The sequence below is a fragment of the Scomber scombrus genome, chromosome 1 (genome assembly GCF_963691925.1).
Source record: "Scomber scombrus chromosome 1, fScoSco1.1, whole genome shotgun sequence".
NCBI lineage: Eukaryota > Metazoa > Chordata > Actinopteri > Scombriformes > Scombridae > Scomber > Scomber scombrus.
This window is the reverse complement of record NC_084970.1, coordinates 36,199,121-36,214,840: the sequence shown is the minus strand read 5'-3', so window position 1 is coordinate 36,214,840 and position 15,720 is coordinate 36,199,121. Positions and strand designations below refer to the sequence as shown.

Genomic DNA, 15,720 nt, shown 5'->3' with positions numbered 1-15,720 from the left:
ACTGCCGACTAAATTATACCGGTAATGTGGGAGGATGAAGCCCAGGGAGGAAGTCACATTATGGATAACTTACTCAAAAAACGTATTTGCAAGCAGTGTATTGTCACTACACGCAATTAACATGAAAGTGATGCTAACATTAGCTTGCACGATGTAAAATCATGTCAAGTCGGTACATTTTCATGACATGCCCATAACATGAAAATCACTTTTTTACCCAAATTACCATTTCAACACTTTGTCAGTGTGTCTGCATTGGGGTCCACCTGCTCCGCAACTCAGTGACATGTCTGTGTGGTTTGAACCATTATCTTATCTCTCTTTCTTGTGCCTCAGGATCATTCACATGATTAATCACAGAAGGAGGTGACCCCTTAGCCCATGAAGCTCCAGCATCCAGATAATTTCCCAGAGTCATAACCATACCGTCTACTGTCAGAGTAGGGTGCACCCCAACAGAAACAATGCCTTGCACTAGACCACAGTCAAGCACAATATTATGCTGGAGCACCAATATCAGACCCATCTCCATCCCCCTACTCAAGATGAAATTTCCTGTTTCTGACACAGGTGGATAAAGTCAACACCAATTCCAAAAAGAATGTTTGACCACTGTATCCCATAAAGGCTTAATAGGCACACACTCCTCTCAACTAAAGATACTGCAGCATCAGCAGTAAAGGGCTCAAATCTACCAACCAATCATATCAATACATCCAGGCTTTAACTCTGGAACAAGACAAGACAGGAGTTGGAGCAGGTGAGACTTATTATTAGAATTATGCTTATTTCTAGAAATCTAAATATTGATCCTTCCAGTGGCCAGTGCCCTGACAATAATTACACACTCTGTCACAACCATCTTTAACATGAGAGGCTTTAAATGTGGTAGTTGGGACCAGCTGTTGAAACATGTTACCATAATGTGAGTTATCATAGCTGTCACACTGATGCCTCACATCACTCCCAGAGCACACGTCCACAAAACCACTTCTGAGTTAAAACAAAATAATTTGCTGGCTCAGATGCTTTCAGAACTGTGGTTGCTTTCTGTTCACTCACATAAGTTACAATGTGCTGAGGGAGGGAGATTTTAAATTGCTCTAACACTATTAACTCACAAAGACCCTCAGAACAGCTAACATTAGCTGTGGAACACCAGTGATTAAAATGGCACAGCCAGTGGTGTGCACACGCCCCAACTGTTGAAAAACGCCGCTCAATTCCCCTCTTGGGAGCCAAAACACACTAAACTGCCCTGTCTAAACTAAACTAAACTAAACTAAACTGTCAAATAAATATTTTAAATGTGTATTGTGTGCTGTGTGTTTTTATCACAGAGCCCTCTTGGGTGGAAAAAACACTATAACCACCAGAAGACTATTAGGACCAAGAAATACTATGAAACATTACAATGACTTTTATGTTGGGACCTTTTTTGATCTATATTGAGCCAGAATTATATCTCACAGAACCAGTTTGGATTATCTGGTGCTAATATGGTGTTAAAATGCACAAGAATACAGGAAATGGCATCTACTTGATTGAAAATTATGAAAATGTTCCCAAACCCACTAGGGAATTATTTCCTTCATACATCCATGTCTCTATGTGTTCTTCACAGTCCAACGTTGAATCTAAACAGTTCTCATGGACGCTGATCCTAACTACAAACTAACTTGAGTAGTCTGTCTAGTTAGTCTGTTTTAAGGCTATATAATGTGCCATTTATTTAACATATAAACATGTCTAAAGTGTCCTAAAAACACGCAGAACTTAGTGCCCTTTTCAGTGGCGAGAACGTGCTGTATGTGCCCTTTTTTTCTTTTCGCCCCTGCCCTTCAAAAAGTATGTGCACGCCACTGGGAACAGCAATTCAGGAGAAAATGTAACTTTAGTGTGATTATCATATTTATGCAGCATCTGAACTTCTGGTGGTAAGACTGCAGGACCAACTCACAGTCAGCAGCCCTTAACACCGTATATGGTTCTTGAGCCCTACCAGTAAGGACACACTGAAGCATGTGAATGTCAGTGAGGTCAATAGTGTTAAGTTAGCATGCGTGATGTGTGTGGGTGTTATAGGGTGGATAAAGTAAGTGGAAGAAAGGATGCATGCAGAGAGAGATTATGAGCACCAGAGCCAAGCTGTATACACTGGGAGCACAAGGTCCAGGTATCACCAGGAGCTCTGATTACTGCATCATCCATCAGTTCATATACAGAGTGCTGGCTATCAGCAGAGTTCGTCACATTGAAATAGAATCTGGCTCCATATATTCAGATATGTGAATGATCACAAAGTAAAAAGAGCCATTAATATATTGTTTCCTTCACTTTCTGTTGAAGGAAAAACAACTGAGAACTGAACAGCAGCAAGAAGAAATGACATTACAGAGAACAATTGTGTTATCTTTGTTAATGAAGATAGAAAATATTGTAACTTATATTTCCATTCTGCTGTCGGTTGCAAAGCACTTACACTCATTACTCATTGAGAAGAAGACATTCTGTACACAACAGATGAAGAGTTGTATGCATATTTTAGTTACAATTTCAAAGTTATAATTGACATATAAATACTTTGGCATCAAACTTGTTTTTATAAATACATGTCTGCATAGTGTGGGTTAGTGTTGTTTTCTGTTAACATTCACTTGATGAATTAAATTATATTGACTAATCTGAATTATAATATTCTTTTTATTTTAAATTATTGATTAAAGTTGGTTCACTGGAGTTTTATCAGTTTTTTCCACTTTACACAACTGAGTATTACAGTTTATATTATCTTTATTAATACAACAAAAACTGAAAATGTATGATCTTGGTGTGCATAATGAATAAAGACCATCTTCCTTTAGGTTGAAGACTGTAGACAGTAGAAAAGTGAATGTGAAAGCATGAGTCGACCACGTAATAGAAAATCAACGTTCTCATCTGTGTACAAAGGGAAGTCTAAACTGGGGTTGGTGACCGTGATGAACTGGGGCTTGACACTCTGCAGAGGAGTTGAGAGGAACACAAAAAGAAGATGTGGTCACAGAGCAGACTGTTGCAGGCTGAGAAATGACAAATGTGCAACCTTCCACTTTACCTCAGCCTCTGTTTATGTGCAGTTTTGAACGTTCAGCAACCCGGGGGGGGGGGGGGGGGGGGGGGGAGACAGAGAGATAGAGAGAGAGAGAGAATATTATGTCGCCATGTTGTTATAAAGATAAAGAAAGAGGAACTTAAAGTTGATGAACAGCACCAAAGACAGCAGTGTGAGAGAAAACTGAAGCTGCAGAGAAGAAAACCAGACTGATCAGGAACAAGAACATGTAAGTAACTTTCAGAGATTGCTTGATTCAGAAAGTTAAATGTATATTTACAGGATATATGAAGCACAAAGCTTTGAAGTCTCACGCATTTAAAGCAGCTCACACGCCTCACCTGACATTTCTCACACTGAGACGTGATAAAGTTCACCGCACAGACATTAATAATATACAGAAACAGCGGGGAGTTCATACTGTAGCTGTCCCAAGTCAGCGACCTACCAGCCAATCAGAACATAGTATTTTTTGTTGTTGGGTAATTTCGGAAAATCAGGTTTTATTAAATGTATTTATTTTTTGGTAAATGTGTAAGCACCTTCTCATACCGAGTCTGTGTAGCCTTTATCTACCCAAACAACTGCTTATAAAGTAAAACCTCTGTCATCAAGGCATCAAAATCTGAAAACAACCACAACACACCATTGAACTCAACAGCGGAGATGCGCACATATATTTGAGAACTATAAAAACACCCAAAACAATTTTTTACTTACAACTAAATTTTTCAACTTCTCAAAAACATTTGTGTGTAGCTGAAACATGTTTGACCCATATTTATTCAAACATTTAAAAAAAATACTGATACATTCTTCATATTTAATACAATTCATGTTTTTCTCCATAAACACAAAGTGTAAAAACCGAAGGATAAACTGTCTGCTCTCTGAAAGCTTCATTAAGGATTAAACTGTATATATGTGACTGATGATGAGGTATTCATGTCTGTTAGAGACTAATTATACCAGGATACTGTGAAGAGTCTGAATATGAACAGTGTGTGAAGGTTAAGAGACTCATTTGGGGCCATATGGCTTTTTTTCTTATTGATCCATTTGTTTTGTTTTTTAAATGCATAGATAAAACAATTTATTTTATTTAGCTGAATTAGTCTTTTATTTTGTGTGTAAAATTAAACTGTTTTTTTAGTAGCAATAATAATTGGGAGAACTGGTTGGGGCTGAGGGGCCAAAACACACAGAATGTCAAGTCGCTCCCTAACAGATGTAATCTCACTCCAAACTTTTAATGAAATTTGAGAAAAAATAAATGTAATTGGACTCACCCTGCCCTCTCTGGAGGACATCTTTAGGACCGGCTGCCTCCACAGAGCTAACAACCCATCATCACCTGTTCTCTCTGTTAGCCTCTGGGAGGCGCTACAGAGCACTCAAAGCGCACATCTCCAGACTGAAGGACAGATTTTATCCAAGAACCATCACTGAACTGAACAAACACACTGTCCCACCACTGAGTCATGAACTGTACTGAGAATCATCTTATTACAACCTAACTCAATGTGCAATAATGGGACAACTTGTGCAACACTGCTTTCAAGCTACTTTTAAATATTTTTTAAAATATATTTATCAGTGGTGTGACGATACACTCAGCTCACGACATGAGACGATACACGATATAGGATGAGACAAGATTTTAACACTATTCTTAAGAACTTCAATGATGAAATATATGAGAGGAAAAATAAAAAATAATCTTTTATTTAACTGAAAGTCATTTTGAAAATGTTTTAACCAATCATATTTTAATGAAAGTTACTTCAGTTCTACTTTTTAAGTAAGAAATATCATAATATGCAGTATGCAGCACTGTAAAGGTTCCCCTCTCCAACACCATATAGATGGGTCAATGACGTGACGCCTACATTTTCAGTCTAACTGCATTTTTTTCAGTTAGAAAAAAGGTTTACATTGATTTAAAAAAAAATACCATATATATGTAGTACCTTTCCTTTATATCTAATAACTTTAACTTTTCAAAAACCCCAAGTTATTAGTAATTTTTCTGTTATTTAAAGTGACAAAATATCATGTGGTGCGACCAATAAAACCAATAACTGTATTAAATTCAGAGTAAAATATCACTTTTAATATTAATCACTAATACAGTATGCTTAACTGAATTGTATTTTTAAATTTTTTCAATCATTTTTAAGCAATTTACAGGAAAATAAGTCTGGCATATATTTCAGAAGGCAACTGTGACATTATAGAACATAAATATTAGATTATTATTTACTAAAACTTAAAGGACATGCAAATAATTTGTTTCGAAACACTTAAATTCATTTATTTTAAGATAGATCATGGTCGCACCACATGACTTTTTTAAGGTCAGTTCTAATTTATCGAGATGGAAAAACACATAAAACACCTAATTTACTATTTTCATATGTATTTATGTGAACTCAACCTTTCTTAATGTTTGAATTACTGCAATAGATATTCCCATATTTATTATTTTTAAATATATCCTTATACGTCATTGACCCAGATACATGTTTTATAAATAGATCATTTTGGTATTTATGGAAATAACAACCATAAATACCAAAATTATATATAATCACAAATGGTAAATTAGTATAGTCTTCTGAGATTTCAAATGTCTTTAAAGATATTTTCTTGTTCACAATATAAATCAGAAAATTTAGGAAAAGAGGAGGGGATGAATATTCTCTTTCAAAAACTTAAATTACCTAAGGTTAGTGATGTTGATAGGAATCTGCTTGATGCTGAAATTACATCTGAAGAAGTTGAAAGAGCTATTACTAACTTAAAAAATGGGAAGGCATGTGGTCCAGATGGCCTCCCATCTGAAGTATATAAGACTTTTAAATACATTTTTGTACCTGTATTAACAAATATGTTCCATCACTCTTTTCAGGCTAGGAAACTACCTAAAACAATACAGTTGACCACTATTAAGGTAATACCGAAAGAACAGAAAGAACTGGAGATTCCTTCCTCATATAGACCTTTATCAATTCAAAATATACACACGTCTTAACTCAGTATTGCCTAAGTTAGTGGCAACAGATCAAACTGGTTTTGTTCGAAATCGCCATTCATATTCAAATATACGACGACTTCTAGGTATCATGCAGTATGTTAGATATAACAAGAATAATGCAGTAATACTTACACTAGATGCTGAAAAAGCATTTGATAGAGTAGAATGGAATTATTTATTCAGAACTCTTAATGAATTTTCTTTTGGTGATACTTTTATTGATTGGGTCAAATTGCTTTATGCGTCTCCACAAGCTGCTGTATCTGTTAATGGTTTGACTTCCCAGATATTTTCCCTAGAGAGAGGCACAAAACAAGGCTGTCCCCTGTCCCCTTTACTTTTTGCTTTGATGATAGAACCTTTAGCTGAAACTGTGAGAGCAAGTGACCAGGTGAAGGGCATTCAAACAAATGTTAGAACACATAAAATTGCATTATACGCAGATGATGTTCTTCTATTTATGAAGGATCCATATAAATCTATACCAGCTTTAATTAAGATAATTGATGAATTTAGTACTTTTTCCGGATATAGGATAAATTATGATTACATTTTTGGCCTTTCCTGTAGGGGAAAGCAGTAATAGGGGTGTTGCTGAATACCTGCCTTTTAAGGTAACTTACAATGGGTTTAAATATCTTTTTCCCGCCAAAGCTCTCTGATTTAACTAAATTTAATTTTTTACCTATAGTTACTAAAATCAAATCAGATCTTCAAAGATGGATGAATTTACCAGTGTCTTTACTAGGCCGGATTGCAATTATTAAAATGAATGTTTTGCCACGCTTATTGTATCCAATTCAGATGTTATCTACCAGTATTCCATTAAAATTGTTTAAATTAATACAATTCGTAGATTTGTCTGGAAAAATAAGCGCCCTAGGTTGAATTTACAAAAGCTGCAATCTCCCATAAGAAAGGGTGGGTTAGCCTTACCTAGTATGATTTATTATCACTGGGCCTCACAACTGAGATTTGTCACAGACTGATTCTTGATTTTACGGGAAGCCAATGCAGTGAAGCTAAAATAGGAGTAATGTGATCTCTCTTTGTAGTTTTTGTCAGAACGCGTGCAGCTGCATTCTGGACCAGTTGGAGAGTCTTTAAAGATTTATTAGGACAGCCTGATTATAATGAATTACAATAATCCAGCCTTGAAGTAACAAATGCATGGATTAGTTTTTCAGCATCATTTTGAGACAGAATATGTCTGATTTTTGAAATGTTACGCAGATGAAAATAGGCAGACCTTGAAATTTGTTTTATGTGGGAATTAAAGGACAGATCCTGATCAAATATTACTCCTAGGTTCCTTACAGTAGTACTGGAGGCCAAAGTAATGCCATCCAGAGTAGTTATATCATTGGATAATGTGTTTCTAAGGTGTTTAGGGCCAAGCACAATAACTTCAGTTTTTTCTGAGTTTAACAGCAGGAAGTTACAGGTCATCCAGGTCTTTATGTCCTTAATACATGTTTGTAGTTTAGTTAACTGGTTGATTTCATTAGGCTTTATTGATAGATATAATTGAGTGTCATCTGCATAACAATGAAAATTTATTGAGTGTTTCCGAATAATATTTCCTAAAGGAAGCATATATAAGGAGAATAGTATTGGTCCAAGCACTGAACCCTGAGGAACACCGTGTTTTACTTTTGTTTGCATGGACGATTTATCATTAACATTTACAAACTGAAATCTATCTGACAGATAGGATTTAAACCAGTTTAATGCTGTTCCTTTAATACCAATTAAATATTCAAGTCTCTGTAACAGGATTTGATGATCAATAGTATCGAATGCAGCACTAAGATCTAACAGGACGAGGACAGAGAGAAGTCCATTATCTGATGAAGTTAAGAGGTCATTTGTAACTTTTACCAGTGCAGTTTCTGTACTATGATGAGCTCTAAATCCAGACTGAAAATCCTCAAATAAGCTGTTATTATTTAGAAAGTTACACAGCTGATTAGCAACTGCTTTCTCGAGGATCTTAGAGAGAAAGGGGATAACAAAGTTATCTTTACAAGCTTCTTCATCCATGACCTGATGGAGGGATGCTGGTCATATACATAACAGCTTCATTTTGATAATAAATATTTCATGTCCAAAGCCTGGAAACATTTGGAGATATAGTACATTCCCCTCAAGATTTGGACTTTTTACCATGTTTAATAAATACACCATAACTGTGTAAAAATAACAGAACATCCCAAGAAGCATTAATATGTTCTTTGTATGATAAGTGACCTTTTTCACATGGCACAGAGTGATGAGATACATTGTCAAAACAGTGAATCATATCACTGTAACATTGATTAGTGCAGCTTTAAAAATGTAACTCAGAGTTTGTTATGTACTGTAGTTAAATTCAGTACATTTGTCTGTAATCAGCTATCTGTGTCTCTGCAGAACAAACATGAGGTGACAGTCATTCCACTAACATGGATAAGTATGAAACGGTGAAGAAAATTGGGCAAGGTACATTTGGAACAACCATCCTTGTCAAATCCAAAGAGGATGGACACCAATATGTCATTAAGGAGATACATGGCATATCTAGAGTAAGCACCATATGTATAATGTTTCACAGTTTCAGTGTTCATATGAGCTCTCCTTTACTACTCTTTAATATTATCTGTCTCTTTCACTTTGGCAGATATTTACTGAAGAGAAGCAGAAAGCTCAACAAGAAGTTGAAGTCCTTTCCAACCTGAGTCATCCCAACATTGTCCAGTATAAGAAATCTTTTGAAGGTAGAAATGATCCAAGATCTTAGCTGTCACCTTAACGTATCACAAAGGTCATCTACTGCAAAAATATCCTGATGTATATGTGTATGAAAGCATGTTCCTTATGCTGTATAAAATCTTGTAGACAAAGGCTGTCTGTATATTGTGATGGACTACTGTGAAGGTGGAGACCTCTCCAAGAAGATCAAATCTCAGGAAGGAAAACTTTTGTCAGAAGAGCAAGTAAGCTATTGTGTCTTTGAGATAATAATGAATGTTTAGGATCTGTCTGTTAATCTTTAGGATGAAACTTTACAACATGTGGATACAATTCATCATGTAACACTTTCTATTTCATTTTGCTGTATCATTTAAAAAAAATGTATTTGGACTTGTTTAATGTTTTTATATTCCTGGCTTTTTTGGTCATTAGAATTACAAATGATGTTTATAGTTCAAGTTGATACTTTTAAACTTTACATTCCTGTCTTTCTTAGATCCTGGACTGGTTTGTGCAGATTTGTTTGGCACTAAAACACATCCATGATAGAAACATCATCCACAGGGACATAAAACCACAGGTATTACTTCATACATCACATGATCTTATCTCAGTGATGCTTGTTTTTTATTTGTATTGTAAAGCCTCATGATAATGATATTATGTCTTTTATGATTTCTACACAGAACATATTTTTGACTAAAGATGGGACTGTACAGCTTGGGGAGTTTGGAATTGCAAGAGTGCTGAACAGGTTTGTAAAATGTCATCTGACTGCAGATCTCTATAGAGCCAAGATTAAAATGGAAATAGTAAATAATAATACAGCCTACTTACTATTCTCTCATCATTTCCAGCACTGGAGAACTGGCAACAACATGCATAGGAACACCACTTTATCTATCACCAGAGATCTGTGAGAACAAACCATACGACAACAAAAGGTACAAACATTATGCTTTTGTTTCTCATTTGAGGATAAATTAGTAGACCTGCTGTTAACATAGTAATCTAGTGGGAGTAAAGCCTTATATGTTGTGTTTTTTAAATAACAATCAATCTCAATGTCCACTTTATGGTTTTCTCAGCATTGAAGTCCTTTTTTCTCCATCTTAAAGTGACTTATTGAATAAATATAAAGCTGCCTTCATAACTGACCTCAGGCTGTTTGTCTGCTCTCTGCTCTGACTTTCTCTCCCTCTGCAGTGATATTTGGGCCGTAGGTTGTGTCCTGTATGAAATGTGCTCTCTAAAGCCTGCAGTAAGTATTCTATGTGTGAGCTGTTTACTAATTCATGTAGATTTAATGTATCTAACACAGCATTGCAATGTTCTCCCAAATAATGATTTAGATCTCTTCTCTTTATATTTGGCTAACACACAACAATGGGTCATCTTTCCTTTCCTCATGTTATAACTGTGTACTAAATGTTTTTCCTCTCAGTTTAAGGCTGGTATTATAGAGGAACTATGTCTGAAGATCGTCAGTGGTTCATACTCTCCAGTGTCTGAGCACTACTCCCAAGAACTGCGCTCTCTCTTGGCTCAGCTGTTGAATTGTGACCCCACACAGAGACCCTCAGTCAGCAGCATACTGTACAGACCTTTCCTCTGCTGCAGGATACAGAAGTTCCTCACACCACAGGTGGAGAACACAGTTAGTTGTCTCAGATAAAGTCTGAATTTACATAAAACAGACTGTGTTCAGTTACAAAATATTTGTCCTCTACTCATTCTAGATCATTGCTCAGGAATTTGGCCCTGAAGAGAGAAAGATACTGGGGTCAGCAGGTAAGCAAACTATTCATCTCTATAAACAGACGTCTGCATATGAATACAGAATCTGTTGGCAAGAGACAAGATGTTGATTTCAGAATAATTCTGATTTCTTTTCATGTTTCTGGTTTACTGTAAATAGTGCTTGTGGGAAGTGAAAGAGTTGGAACTGATTGGCTGAAATGTTGCCTGAATCTTAAACTGCTGTTATAAAAGAAACAAATTGCTCAATTTGCTTTAGCAAAATGCTAATTGGACTGTTGTCTGGACCTAAATCACCTACAGAAAATATGGATGTTTGTACGTTGTGTGGGGAAATGTTCAATTTGTGTAAAAAAAGAAACAAATTGGTTCCAGTTCACAATCCAACTGTAAACAATGACAGGTGCAATGAAGAGGTCAACTCAAAATATTAACTCTTTACAATTATTATATTATTATCTTTAGTATATTCTAATTATTACATTCAGACCAAATAAACATGTTCACAGGAAACAAAAAGGAGAAGAAGTGACAAATCAAAGTTTGTCTTGACATTCTTAAAAAAATAAACAATGCAACATGTGGAAAGCAGTGAGAGATGGAGCATCAGTTTAGAATGGAGAAGGTGGAGGTGAAGATGGTGTTGATATGGATGTTAATACTGAGCTAAATGAAGCCAAACATCCACTTGAGTCTCAATGGGCCAGATGCAAGAACCACTCGTATGCACAGATTTGTTCTTAAACCATGCGTACGAGTGATTTACGAGGATTTGCCGCATTCACCAATTTTCTCGTATTTTGGATTTTCTCTGAGGTACGAACAAAATGTACGAGTGATGCACACCTGCCGTACCTGTCACACACAACCAACCTGCAGTCCCCCAAAGCAATAAAACATGACTGTTACTGTCTAATTGTTTAATGGCAGTGTGCCAACGATATCATGTCTTTTGGGGAAACTCACATCTTTCCTGAGGCTGAGCGTATATTATATTGTCAGTATTTTAGAGACCTCTGAGTAATGGGTGTGAACTACAGGGGATGTAGGCAATGAGCAAGTGTATACTACAGTGGGGAGAACAAGTATTTGATACACTGCAGATTTTGCAGGTTTTCTATGGGCTGAAATATGTGCCACCAGAAACTAAATTTGAATCATTAGGGACCGAGCCGAAAGGCATTAACCCAGTCAGCTTTTTGAAATTGTCCTGTAATGAACTGAATAGGTCATCAATTTAAATTGTAATGTGTCAGTTGGAGGGGAGTCTTCTGAACACAGCACACAAAACATGGCTAGGTCTTTAATTTTCAGTAGTCATTGAGGCTGTTGGCCTGTTTAAGAATTCCTTGTGTCACGTCGTTTAGGTTGTTATCAGACGTTTATAAATACAATTCAATTTAAGTTGCCAGAAGTATGACCTATAGTCATTTAAATGTATAACAATAACTTATAAGCAGCAGCAGCTCAGTCTCCGTCTCAAACACGGTGTGTTTACTTTGAAAATCCTGGTGATATCTCTCTCACTTGTGGGAAAGTGGCAGAAATATCACTGTATAACAGTTATGAATTATCTAAATGATTTAGGCTATTTGTTGTTAGGTTGTATTTATTTCATTTAGCTCTCCTTAAACTGACAGCTGCGGCCAACACGCTGATGGTTCTGAAGAGGCGTCCTGTGTATCTGCACTCGATTGCTCAGCCTGCCTCAACTACCCGGATGTTTGTCACAGAAAATTGAATTTGAATTGTGAGAACTGAATTTAATGCAATTATTCAAGTTAAGCAATTCAAATTCAAATATAAATGATTCAAATTCAGTTTCTGGTGGCACATATTTCAGCCCATAGTTTTCCCACTAACAAAGCATGTACAGGTCTGTAATTTTTATCGTAGGTACTCTTCAACTGTGAGTGACTGAATCTAAAACAGAAATCCAGAAAATCACATTGTATGATTTTTAAGTAATTAATTTGCATTCTATTGCATGACATAAGTATTTGATACATCAGAAAAACAGAACTTAATATTTGGTACAGAAACCTTTGTTTGCAATTACAGAGATCAGACGTTTTCTGTAGTTCTTGACCAGGTTTGCACACACTGCAGCAGGGATTTTGGCCCACTCCTCCATACAGATCTTCTCCAGATCCTTGAGGTTTCGGGGCTGTCGCTGGGCAATACGGACTTTCAGCTTCCTCCAAAGGTTTTCTACTGGGTTCAGGTCTGGAGACTGGCTAGGCCACTTCAGGACCTTGAGATGCTTCTTACTGATCCCCTCCTTAGTTGCCCGGGCGGTGTGTTGCGGGTCGTTGTCATGCTGGAAGACCCAGCCAGGACCCATCTTCAATGTTCTTACTGAGGGAAGGAGGTTGTTGGCCAAGATCTCGCGATACATGGCCCCATCCATCCTCCCCTCAATACGGTGCAGTCGTCCTGGTCCCCTTGCAGAAAAGCATCCCCAAAGAATTATGTTTCCACCTCCATGCTTCACGGTTGGGATGGTGTTCTTGGGGTTGTACTCATCCTTCTTATTCCTCCAAACACGGGGAGTGGAGTTTAGACCAAAAAGCTCTATTTTTGTCTCATTAGACCACATGACCTTCTCCTATTCCTCCTCTGGATCATCCAGATGGTCATTGGCAAACTTCAGACAGGCCTGGACATGCGCTGGCTTGAGCAGGGGGACCTTGCGTGCGCTGCAGGATTTTAATCCATGATGGTGTAGTGTGTTACTAATGGTTTTCTTTGAGACTGTGGTCCCAGCTCTCTTCAGGTCATTGACCAGGTCCTGCCGTGTAGTTCTGGGCTGATCCCTCACCTTCCTCATGATCATTGATGCCCCACGAGGTGAAATCTTGCATGGAGCCCCAGACCGAGGGAGATTGACTGTCATCTTGAACTTCTTCCATTTTCTAATAATTGCGCAGTTGTTGCCTTCTCACCAAGCTGCTTGCCTATTGTCCTGTAGCCCATCCCAGCCTTGTGCAGGTCTACAATTGTATCCCTGATGTCCTTACACAGCTCTCTGGTCTTGGCCATTGTGGAGAGGTTGGACTCTGTTTGATTGAGTGTGTGGACAGGTGTCTTTTATACAGGTAAGAAGTTCAAACAGGTGCAGTTAATACAGCTAATGAGTGGAGAACAGGAGGGCTTCTTAAAGAAAAACTAACAGGTCTGTGAGAGCCGGAATTCTTACTGGTTGCTAGGTGATCAAATACTTATGTCATGCAATAAAATGCAAATTAATTATTAAATTAAATTACATACAATGTGATTTTCTGGGTTTTTGTTTTAGATTCCGTCTCTCACAGTTGAAGTGTACCTATGATAAAAATTACAGACCTCTACATGCTTTGTAAGTGGGAAAACCTGCAAAATCGGCAGTGTATCAAATACTCCCCACTTTATGTCCTGTTCATTAAATTGCATTTCTGAATCCATAATCATGATGACATTACTCTGTTTGTAAAATTATTAGGCTATTTAGTATAAAGAAGTAGGCTATTTAACAATTTAGGTAGATATATCAGTCATTTGAATTGACAATTGAAACTATGATATAATGCAAGCTTACAATATAAATATTAGCGGCCGAAACTAAAAAGCGACTTGTCCACAGTTACTTTTCCAAAGTTACTTTTCTATAAACTGACTATTTATTAATAACTGTTATTCATTTAATTGAAATATTGCTGATCGAAGTAAGTTTAACTCCCTGGCTGATGACGTCCCCTGGTATAATTCATGTTCAGTCATTTTTGTTTTTTATTTCTGTGACGGTGCGCGCGTGGTATTTTGGGGGCGCCATTCATGTTAATTTACTATTCTCGGGAACGCGCGTTCATTTAGAACAGGTGGGATTCATCATGTTTACGAAGGTCATTTACGACTGTTTCCTGGTGATACGAGTGTTTGGTGAATCCGACGTGGCACACTCGTAAATTCCACCTCCCGAAAAAAGTACGACAGATTTAAGAAGAAAAATACGAACATATTCTTGCATCTGGCCCAATGTCTCAGGTTTAGCTGCAAACTGTAGTGTAGTGTAGCCTGTTGAACAAAAAAGACTGTTTATCAATAAAAGCCTTAGTGCTTATTTTATGTTTGTAATAATCTCTTTTTAGATATACAAGTCTATATTTCATTAAATATGTGTGTTGTGTTTATGCTGGATATTCAGAGGTGAGAAATTTACCCACAAAACTGACAGTCATACATATTCCATGACCTTAAATCCAGCAGAGAACATAATCGACATCTGTCAACGTCTCCTGTTATTTGCACAATCTTGCCTGAAATGCATATGTGATGAGGAGAAAGATAACAAAATGTAAACACTCACGAATAACTTGCAGAACAGCAGTTTCAGTCTGCTATGACTGTTTTATAAATATGTTTCAGCCAAAATGCTTCACCTCTGCATTTGAAAAACAGGTGGAAAAGCCAAAGTAAATGTGTCCTGGTATGCATCTCTCTCTCTCTCTCACACACACAAAAGAGTTGATGGTTTTTAAAGTTATGTTTCGTTTCTCTTCCCCAGCCCTTTTCAACTTCCTCTCCAAACTTGGACTGGAGAAATTTTATCCCAACAAGCTCACTCTTCGCTCTCTCTTGGAAATCAACAAAAACAGTATTTATGATGAAACTGTTGAATCACTGGAGAAAATACCATGGTGCTTTCTCAGGAAACTCTTTAAAAACAACGCAGAATGCAGAAAACTGTACACAAGTATCAAATGATGATGATGATGATGTAAAGAACAGGAAAAAGCTAAACTATTTGGCAAAGGTGGGGTTTGATAGATACTATTAAAACTAATTTTGCAAAAAACAATTACAGCCTTGAGATAGATAGATAGATAGATAGATAGATAGATAGATAGATAGATAGATAGATAGATAGATAGATAGATAGATAGATAGATAGATAGATTGATTGATATACTTTATTGATCCCAAGCTCAATAAAGTATATAGATAGATCTATCTATCTATGATACTTTGATCTGACTACTGTGAGAAAAATGATTGGTACATGTCATAATTACATCCAGAGGAAGAGTTTGGCCCCAGATCACGTTAGAAGATATTAAAA

At 36.8% G+C, this 15,720-nt stretch overlaps 1 protein-coding gene and 1 long non-coding RNA gene across 2 annotated transcripts; both read left to right on the top strand.

The window, feature by feature from the left end:
• Positions 1 to 8,541: 8,541 nt before the first annotated feature.
• On the top strand, positions 8,542 to 10,455 carry LOC133997490 (serine/threonine-protein kinase Nek1-like; the record flags this gene model as incomplete). The annotated part of the gene is made up of 8 exons (XM_062437128.1): positions 8,542 to 8,695; positions 8,791 to 8,887; positions 9,009 to 9,106; positions 9,361 to 9,444; positions 9,551 to 9,618; positions 9,722 to 9,808; positions 10,071 to 10,125; positions 10,315 to 10,455. Coding segments are annotated over exons 1-8 (750 nt in total), but the record flags the coding sequence as incomplete, so codon positions are not given.
• A 12-nt stretch (positions 10,456 to 10,467) lies between these two features.
• On the top strand, positions 10,468 to 15,313 carry LOC133987828 (uncharacterized). Its single transcript, XR_009925589.1, has 3 exons — positions 10,468 to 10,509; positions 10,604 to 10,655; positions 15,166 to 15,313. It is a non-coding gene; the product is annotated as an uncharacterized LOC133987828 (long non-coding RNA).
• Positions 15,314 to 15,720: the final 407 nt, after the last annotated feature.